The sequence below is a fragment of the Temnothorax nylanderi genome, unplaced genomic scaffold (assembly GCF_030848795.1).
Source record: "Temnothorax nylanderi isolate EJ_2023f unplaced genomic scaffold, tnyl_v1.0 TNYL_tig0015_pilon, whole genome shotgun sequence".
In the NCBI taxonomy this organism is placed as follows: Eukaryota; Metazoa; Arthropoda; class Insecta; order Hymenoptera; family Formicidae; genus Temnothorax; species Temnothorax nylanderi.
In genome coordinates, this window is record NW_027249077.1 from 1,067,176 (window position 1) to 1,077,910 (window position 10,735).

General features: G+C 44.7%; 1 protein-coding gene across 1 annotated transcript in view; it reads left to right on the top strand.

Moving 5' to 3' along the window:
- Positions 1–10,485, top strand: part of LOC139768262 (mediator of RNA polymerase II transcription subunit 20-like) — a 79,415-nt gene extending 68,930 nt beyond the window's left edge. The window contains exons 4-6 of the mRNA XM_071698277.1: positions 4,888–5,147; positions 8,781–8,891; positions 9,022–10,485. Of these exons, the coding sequence (XP_071554378.1) occupies positions 4,888–5,147; positions 8,781–8,891; positions 9,022–9,114 (464 nt within the window). The 3' untranslated portion in view covers positions 9,115–10,485. The remainder of the gene's footprint in view (positions 1–4,887; positions 5,148–8,780; positions 8,892–9,021) is intronic.
- Positions 10,486–10,735: the final 250 nt, after the last annotated feature.

Consider the following 10,735-nt stretch of genomic DNA (forward strand, 5'->3'; position numbering starts at 1 on the left):
GGAATGTAACGACGACGTAGAAGGACGCGCGGTATGATTTTATCCTTGAATTACCGCTCGTAAAGCGAGCGCACAAGGACGCGACGCGATAATATCGTAAACGTAACAACTTCATATGATTCTAATTAATGTCGCGATAAAATATTAAAATACGAGGGGGAAGGGGAGAAGGATCACGCGGACACACCCAGTGAAAAGCTCTTTCTCGGCACGACGAGCTGAATGGAGGATAAATTGCTCGACAATAAAGTCTCGTGGCCTCTTCCTCCCCCCCCCCCCTCGGGTCTCCCGCGGGGTTCGTTTTGGAATTGGGGTGGATATACCGGTGGATCGAAATACCCTGGGGGTCCGAAATACAATAGCGCCTGGTGATGCTCCAAGTTGTTTACGTCACAAACGACGGGAGGGGGTGAGGGCCGAAAGCGAAAAGGGGTGGACCATGCTCGTGACCGTCTCTTTTCCTTTCTCTTTCTTTTTTTTTTTCTTTATCGACCCGGCCCGACCGCGTCACGGCCGAAATTCTCCTCACCGAAAGGATCCTCGCGCGGCCGAGGCTAATCGAGAACCTCGTCCTCGTGCCTGCCGTTCGACAGACCCGTTCGAACATTCGAACGTCAATTTGTCACGATATCGCCGCAAACCGCGCTTCACACGCGTCATTGCGTCTCGTCGTGCAGCGGGAGAGAGAATTGCGCTCTCGCGTAACAAAGTCACGCTTCGATTCGGATGTATCGGATACGACTCGGCTAGAAATTCATTCGCAGATATCGACATCTTGATACATCCTGACCGACAAATCCGAACAAGATAGACCTTTGATTATCAGCTCATCGGGTTTCACCTTGATATTAATAATGCGCAAGATGCTAGACGCATGAAATTCGCGAGCGCAACGGAGCGAAGACGCGAATCGTCTCGCGGCGTCGAACGCGATTTCTCCTCCGTTTTTCGCCCGCCGGTGGTACAAGATAGGTACCGGCTTTGTGTGAACTTTCACTGGGTGGTGGATCGTTCGGCACACGACCGCTGGGTAGCAGCTGAAACATTTAATAAAGCGATCGCGAATCTCCCCTCCTCCCCGACAGACGAACGAGAGGAGAGGAAAGAAAGTGATCCCCCTCGATCCATCCCCGTTGCCTATTTGCTATAATACCGCATCAAATTATCCCGTCAAGTTGAACGCTTTTTCAAATATCGGCCGGCCATCGGTAGCTGTATAACTTAAACGCATTAATCGAATGAAATCGTGATGAAAACACCTGTTGTGAAATGCCGCAGTGCCACGTTCAACGTCGCGTTTAACGTTAAATATTTGACGTCGTATTAATTAACAAATTTATTACGCAGGTATTTATTGTGTTCTATCTCTGACGGATAAAGTAAAAAATTTGTCGGCGAGAGAGAGCGAGCGGCAAATCTCTTTGAAACTTTTATACATCAGAGAGAGTCATTAAAAAATAAATTATGCGTTTTATCCAGTTTACCTTTAACGTCCTCAAGAATACGTATTTCTTGAGAAGAATGATCTAATAATTATAAATCTAATATTTCTACAGCTAAAAAGATAATATTTCGAATGCGATTTGAAACATTTTGTGCCGAGAATAATTTGTTCTATATTAATAGGTATCACTGGCTGACACATTTTGAAATATTCCCAGCACACGAACCGGATGCTGAATAATTGCGAAATTCATCTCCTCTTCTAGCCGCAAATTCTCCGCGCTCTTGTTTTAATTATAAGGCTCCGGAGGCATTGTACAGCGTACAACCCGTCCGACGTATATTTTGCGGCGCGTCCGAAATTACGTTTGATTTATCGCGCGAATAATGCGGCGCTTTATATAGTAATGCTTCATCAATAACATTTCTCTTCCCCCTCGCGTGCGGGACGCGATTCCGGGACGCGCTCGCAGCTTGAAAATTGGATCAGCGGCACGGCGGGCGCCGAGCGACAAAGCAGATGCAACCCGGAGCATGAGAGCGGGCTCGATGAAAGTAATTAATTGCCGCAGCGCCGTTTCACACACAACGAGACACGTCGACCGACGACGGAGATGGGGGAAAACGAAACGCGATCTGACGCGACGCGAAATTTTTAAAAATTACGTTTATAAGCGAGCAAATATTTTATCGTTCTCTCGTCGAAGAAACATCGATCATCGATGTAAGACATGACGAAAGAAAATGACGCGATAATTAGTTGGTCGAGTCTATATGATTAACATATCTATCTTGTATTAAAAGCAATTCATCTTATAGTTTTACGTTTACGTTTGCGCAAGCACACGCTCAAACATCCCTTTATGGCGAATCACTTATAATTTAAAATGTTTGTCTGCATTAAAGTGCAACTAGGAATTGGATACGCAATGCGAAAATTTCGTCAGCGTCAAATTCTCGCCTCATATCCGGACGAATTAGCGAAATGCTGCATTTCGACGGCCGACTAATCGATGCTATATAGCTATAATCGGATAACAAAGGAATTACCTGCTCTCGGTATCGTTGCCTGATAATTGACACGCGTCGCATTACTGGCGAAATTTAAAGTAATGCGTTTGACGATGACGCATGATTGCATTATGCTCGAACGATGAATACAGCGACGGGTAATCTGAATTTTAGCAATAATTTTGAATTGAATAGCTCATGCATTAAAAATAACAAAAGAGAGAAACTAGTTTGCAGTTTGACGCATGAAAATGTCTCGATACGTTTTATAATTTCGAACGCGGCTTCTCTGGCCGATGTGGCAAGAATTTTCTCAATTTCAAAACGTCAAGGAGGCATTATCATTTATCACGTCTATTCAGTCACGTAATATATGTATTTTCGCAATTGTGCGAGCTCCAAGTGAAAATTCGATCCAAGTAAAATCCGTCTGAAATTAACCGAAGATCTTGCCACCCGTTCCCTTTCTCTTTCGATGCTCAATTCATCAGCAGGCCTCATTATTATTCTCAACCGTTAATCATTCAAGAATTCAAGAACTATAGACACCGACGTTTTCGCAGGTAGAGAGGAAATATCGATCTGACCTAAGAATAGGTAGAAAGGGTATCCCTCGTTGATTTTTCTTCTTACCCCCTACCCTTTTTTACGAAGACGCAGATGACGGCGGGATCCACGTTTGCGGCACCTGCGGTGCGTCCGCGTAACGGCGCCGCATAACGTGCGATGCAGACGATGCGGTATGCGGCATGCGGCGCGTCACAGTACCGATCGTTGGTGTAAATTGCAACGAAGGGGTTAGGAGGAGAAGGAGGAAGATCCGACGACGGATGGAGAGAGAAAGGGGGATGGGGGGAGAGAGAGAGAGAGAGAGAGAGAGAGAGAGAGAGAGAGAGAGAGAGATACAGCAATCCGGTCGTTCGTTAATCTGCGGCCGTTCGAGCGCGAACGAGATATATATGTCCACCGTTTTGCAGAAGCCGCGCGTATATATCGGAACGCGCGTAAAGCTGCTTAGAGTACACCGAGTTTCAACGGCACGTTTCGTCCTCGCTGGCCGAATTATTTGCGTTACATGAACACGGATGTAATGCCAGAGATCGGAAATAGTATTTGATGCCTCGGCACGGTCTCCGAGCGTCCGGTAACAATTTTACAAAATATCAACGCAAATACCAACTAGCAGCGCTAATTAGTAGAATTATAAAATTGATAGAGTTATTTCCACATGATACGTTATTCTGAGAGACTGATGATTTCGATGGCATCGGATTTTGACGATATAGACACGGCGGAAATGATTTCCGAGTAGCCCGGAGGGCGGTTAGATCGAATATTATACCAGAGCGATAAATACATTGGCCGGCAACCCGAAATTAGAGCGCATAAAACTGTCCGCGGTCGTTCGCCTCGCCGGATGAAAAATCGTGTCATTTGAATCGTGTTGCGCTAAAAGGGCGCGTTATAATTTTACTATAAATTATTTATACGTTAGGGGCCTACACCCGTACCTTGTCATTAGGTGGACGAAAGCACGAGCTGAGCGGGAGCGGTGGTGGACGAATTATGAATATTCAGAAGAGTTTCACACGTCGTAAATTTAAGCTCGTCGCGTGTTTCTGCTTTGCGGATGAACAATGGACGTGTAATGGCATATAACTATATTCCAGCAGCGCGTTCCCTTTTTTTTCTCCTAATTTCGTAACGAACGAGTTTACCCTGCAGCAGCCCGCGGACAAGTCGCGGAATTACCTGCTGGCGCAGTTATTAGACGAGGATTGTTATTACTCGCGCAATATCAAGCTCCTGGCAAAGACGCGCCGATCTCGCACCGACAATCTCGACAGACAATCTCGGAACAGACATACCTCGTGTGCGGATCCGCGATATGCGAGTCGACGGCGCGCAACTGCCGCGCGATGTAACTTCAACGACGGGGGTTGAAGTTTCAGTTGCCGTCTTATTTCACCGCGCGATCGCAATATACGTGCATATGGGCTTCCACCGAGAAGAGATAATGTACGCACCGCCAAAGGCCTCTCGCGCGTGGTTGCCTTTCGACTGCGATCATCCTGCTCGTCGTTGCACGGAAGCCCGAATTAGACGAGACGCTATAATTGCCATTTGCACGTATATAAATGCTACTTATCGTCTGTGTAAATGCAAGGTCGACCGCGTCTGCGGTTGCACAAAATAAAAGCAGAATTGATAATTATGATAATTATTAATAAATCAAATTTAATTTAATGATTTTAAATAAAAGACAATTCTCTTTAGCGACACGATAATGATAATAAAGACTCACTTTGATTATTCGAGCAATTCGATGCTGATATTTATTATTTCTTGCTATTCCTTATACAGTTTGATAGACACGTCATCGAACACGTAACAAAATTTGTACTCAAACATGATACTTATATAATTTTGCAGGCGTTCAAAGGACCGTGCACGTGCTGCACAATTCGGAGCAACCGGCCTCGGTGTTCGCGCTCCTCGAGTCGGGCAGCAAAGTGGTGCCGTTGATAGCGGATGGCCTGTTCGATCTGCTGATGTTAAAAATGACGAACATTTACACCAGTAAGAAGCAAACGAAGATCGAGTCCAAGGGACCGCGATTCGAGATCGGCGACTTCTGCGTCAAATTGGGCAGCGTGACGATGAGCCAGAATTTCAAAGGCGTTCTGGTAGAAGTGAGTACTCCATATTTCTTTCGAGAAGAGAAGGAATTCCCCGAAAGAGCGACGTCGAAAAATCGTCGGTCCATTCGCCCTCCCTACGAGCCTTTGATCCACGGAAATTTCCAACTTTAAAGTGATATCTTTAAAGTGATATCCTTCATTTCGATTCGCTGAACGGATCGTCGTTTCATCGGTATTTTTAATTCGGCCTCGATTTTCTCGTAAAAATTCCCTCACGCTTAAAGTCCGTTTTACCTCCACGTGTAGAAAGCTCATTCGGGATCATCTCTTTTCATTCTCGACCGTCATTTCGCTCCCACCCTTTGATCGTCACGAAAAACGTGAATCGTCCTCTGCGTCACTCAAATCCGGCCGCGAGCGAAACGAGCGAGTCGATATGTTCTGGATCTTGCGACTTTGTAGCACACTCGGAAAGAGACACCTCGGGATGGACCTCTGCTACTTCCGGTATCCCCTCTGCCAATCACGCGACGAGTGCACGTTATCGATTTGATAACTCGGCTACGAGAGCTCACTCCTCCCCCTCCCCGCCCGCGGTACGCGTGCAAATCACGTATGTACATACGCCAGTTATAGATATGCTCTAGGGGAACGTGGACGCGCCACGCACCCTTCGCCTCCTCGTCGCGCCGCATATGGCGAATACGTGTCTCGCGTGTCAAACACGGCACGCCAGAGATATTTCATGCCGCCGATGCACCGCCGCTGATCAGGAGTGCATGGGAATAATCGCGTAATTAAGTCCGGATGCCAACAATAAATCGCCCCCGTCAATGCGGTATTATTTTTATTCGATTTTACGCGTATCCTTTCGTGTATTAAGGGGGAGGATCGGAAATCACGAAAAGAAAATTACTCGTCTTTAAAAGCTTTAAGAAAATCTTTCAAAAAATAAAAAAAAATGGATATTTTGGTCATTTTTAGTGCATTCTCCTCTTTGTTTTAATAAAAAATAATTCTTTATTCTCTCTCGTGGACAAACAGATCGATCTAAAAGGGCTTACGGATCTGAGAAATAATTGTCATTAAAAGTTTTTAATATTTTTGTAATTAACACAACATCAATACACGACAAAGCGATGATGCTTCTTAATTAATGAGTAGATAACAATCACAGTCGGAATGAAGATCGTTTTCATGTGGATCGAAGCGAGATCGCGGACACGCGCGAACATTTCGGCACGCATCACCGTGTTTCACGCACACCCGAGCACGTGCTATCGGACACAGTTCTCGGATGCACTGTCGCGTATCTGTAAACATGCAGAATACATATGTGCACACCGATACGGAGCGTTATTACGAATTGTATTCGCTTGCCCCAGGGGGACTATGTTTGACACAAAATCACAATCTCGCTTATGCAACGCGTGTTCTAAAATTATCGCTTTTTCGTTCGCCTCGTCTATTAACATCGCTAATAACTTAATCGGCTTGCGAATTATTAATCCGCGAGTTTGAACGAATTTTAGTTCGTCTAACCGGCTTAACGCGCCGAGTTCATCGCGCAAATCGTAGGTACAGTTGAATAAACATTTTTCCTGACAATTTTTTTACTCCGAGAAGTAAACGCGACGAACAATATACGTCACTTTTCGCGCCCGACCCTCATAAGAATCGTGAAAGAAATCCCGAAGCTATTTCCTTCCCTTTCTTCGGCGTCGACGATCACCCAGGCTCCGCAGCGTTTTCCCCGACGATACGGCTTCCGGTATATCTTCCGCAGCCCTCTCTCCCTCGACAGATTCATCCGGCCGTGCGGCGGCACGTACACCACACTCTCGCGTGTGTACACTGTACACACATCCAGCGCGACATCGGCTTTAAATGCTCCAGCAGCAGCCATTCGTATCGGTAACTGCGCCGTTTGTACAGCGACCGCGACGTCAAATACGTCACGATAACCCCCGACTCCCTCCATTAATTTCAATGGAGGAACCCCCGCGAGTTTCGCGCGTTAAATCCTCGCTCCCTACCTCCCTCGTCGACTCCCGAACACTTTTCTCCGGGAAAGTCTGCTTCCTGCAACCCCGGCAACGGCGAACGCTTCCTTCCTTCCGCCCTCTTATTCGCCACCGCGACTCCCACACTTGACTGCAATCACTTATCAGCGCGTTGAACATACAAACATATCGCAAACACCCGATGACCCGGAAAAACTTTTCACTACCGTTTTTCAGCACGAGAAACTGACTGGCGTTGCAGCCTCGTAACAAACGCACTCCCGGTCCAATTCGCGCTTGCAGACCCGCAAGTGCGATTTTTCGCTCGGATCGAGATTTACCGTACCGTCATTGAATGTCCGCCGGTATGGTCCGGAATAATGCCATCTCGTCCGTGATTTCCAACCGCTATGTGGCCATGCACGACCGAATTGCCGGCGAATTCCGCAGATTTTCGTTTAATTTGCATCGCTGGATCCAGAATAATCTCGGGAATTCAAAGTTTCATCTGAGAGATGCTCGGCCGCGTAAGTGAGTCAACTATGACGTATAACTGAAGTAAAAGAAATTACACGGATATACCTTTTTCATCAATTTATTTCCTGGAAAAATTGCTATCTCACACGACACGCAGCCGTATTTGTACGATCCGCGTTACCACTTTGTGTTCTGGATCCATGATGCTTTCCTCCTACAAAATGTAGAAAATTAACGATCGCGCGGAAAAGTTTATAGTCCGGGTAAATTCGTGAAATTGGATTTTAGATTTAAAATTATCGAGCAAATTTTTGCGAGCCGAAGAATAAGGCGCTGCGCGCCTCGCTTTCTCTCTTTCGGCGAATCTTCCAGTTCCCATTTTTCCGGCTTCATTCCGCTTATCGTATTGCCCGGCCGAAGTACCAATTTCGCAGCGAGGGCGATATTAACTTTTAGCCGAGCTTCCTTAACGTAGCCGGGGGGAGGAGGCCGTAAGGCCGCGCGCGGTGGAAGGAGGAATGAAGAGAGAATTGAAAACAGGACGAGAGAGAGACCGACATCCCGACATCGATATCGTCGTACATATATCCCGATCCTGACACATCCAGACGCGATCTCTCTCGTCGAGCTTTCCAAGTGGCCGACAGTATCCAACGACGTGTGCGAAATCGAATTTTTGACATTTTTAGGGATTGACGTTCCAATCTAAAGAGGACTTGTCTCGTCACGTCTCGCGCGAGCTATTCACTCGGTGACGACGCGCGATGGGGGGACCCGGGGGACTCTCGGTCCGTCGTCGCGTCTCTGCTTACTTATGGATACTCGTACGATGGTTTCAAGCGGGATTATCATAAGCGCGCCGTTTTACGTCGCTGCCCGTCGAAGTTCGTCGCGCGGATCCCCCTGATTACACATCCGTTCCGTTTCCTCCCACGATTCTCCCCCGTCGACACACGCCCGCCGTAAGCCGGATTACGCGAGAGACGTACGAGGTCCGTGTGTCGCGGACGTTCCGCGTCTTCGGGTCGTAAAATCCCGCCCGCGGTCCGGAATAGCCGCGAGCGTCTGTCGTCGTTCCCTTGATAAGCATTAGCGATATCGCGCGACGATTCGACATGCGTCGCGATCTGATGGTACCAAGGCCGTGATATAATCCTGCGATATCTTTTTTTTTCTTCTTTATCACTTGCATTTCATTCCCCAGGTCGAGTACAGACCGTGCGTCGTGGCGGCGAGCGCGTGGGAACTCATACGCGAGTTTCTGCAGGGATTCCTGGGCTCCGCCGTGTCCAATCAAGCGCCCCAGTATCTACAGGTGAATACTCACATAGAAAAATATGTATTTATATTGAGGAGTTACGTATAAAAATTTTGAGTAATTTTGCGAAAGAAGCGTTTATCCCAAAACATGAATTAAGTTTCTTTTTTTCTTGTAAACATTGCAGAACCGAATGAACGAAATTTATCAGCCGATGGACACGATACAGCAGTATCTAGAGCACTTCGGTCAATACAGGAAAGCCACAGGAGTGATTTAAGGGGGGCCATCGCGGCTACTTGGGCCGTTATTTATTTCACGACGTGACGTTAACGGCGAGATCGATCCGAGACCCTACCGATCCCGCTAATATTTATTATTATGTGCCTGCAACGATATCACCATTCTCAGCGCATTTTATTTGCGTTAATTTTATTGCCGGAGAGATTTGTATTATATATTATTTAAATTTTAAATAATAATTAATAAGTATTCTGTTCAGGATAGCAATTTGCGCGTGAAATGATATTTAAATGTTCTTGAAATAGTCGCGAGGTTCCATCAGAAATTCATGATCCTTTTTTCATCCCTCACGCGTTTCAATTCTAGTTTATTTTTCATAAACGAGCAAGGATTGAGAGAGAATATTCCGTTCTCGATTTAATTCAACTTAATTTAATTTAATTTTTAACATATAATTTGCTTATATTGGCTGCATTCCGATATTCACTATCAATACTGAAAATCTACATTTTTCTATATTTTACGTCATGTATATTATAGATTTTCAGTATTGACGCTTGCTGACAGTAAATATCGGAATCCAGCCATTGTGTGTTTCGGAATTCACCCGGCCGAAATAGCATCTTCTTTATTTAATTAATTATTTCGGAATTTATAGAAATTCCAAAAATATAGCTCGCAAAATAATAATATGACACGATGCGTCATCTGCGAGAGAATGCGGGAAAATATGAGCTGAATGGCTGCGCATACGGTCGATAACAAAATTATTATGAATCGAGAGTCAATGGTAATTATCCACTGTCAATAAATTGATTTTCATGTAAAACTTTAGAAGTAAATTTTGTTTCTAACAGAACGCCTTTTTGTCAATTGTAGTGTTGTCAATTGTTAAACGCAGTACCTACTCTCTTGCTCGCCAGTTATTTATCGCTCCGACGCACATGTGTATAATTATCTTTTGAACTTTTATCTCGTAATTACAAAGCGTATTATGAAGGTCATTGTTATTATAATTTTTTATTCAATATTTTTTAACAAGTCGCTATTACGATTGCTATAATTTTAACTGCGATTTATATTAAAGTGCAGTATATTTAAGAATACATTAGTTAAACTCACATATTTTGTAAATTTTTTTGTAATTAAGATTATTTCTTTTTAATTTTAATCATTATTTAACTCTAAAGTTAGAATTCAATGATGAAATCATAACCAGATGAAGAATTTATGCTGGTCGCAATTTATTGTATGACTTGAGTACCTATTTGACTTGTATTTGATGATACAGCGCAATTACAACACTTTCGATCAATTTAACAGCGTTGAACCGGTGTTCAGGCACGGAAGTCCGAAGGTCTACCTTGTGCAGCGTCATGTTTTAAATAAACAATTAGGTGACTTTAAATTTTCCTTGTGTGCAATATATTCCAACGAGATATCGTAACCAAAAACAAGCTCAAAAGCAACGTTCTAAGGCCGGTATTCATAGTCGGTTCTTATATTTAAGACCATCCTAAGTACAATCTTAAGATGTCATTAACCAATCACAGAGCCGTATTAGCATCTTAAGATATTACTTAAGACGGTCTTGAAATAAGATATGATTATGAATACCGGCCTAAGAGCAAAAATTAAAAAAAAAATCTCTACAATTT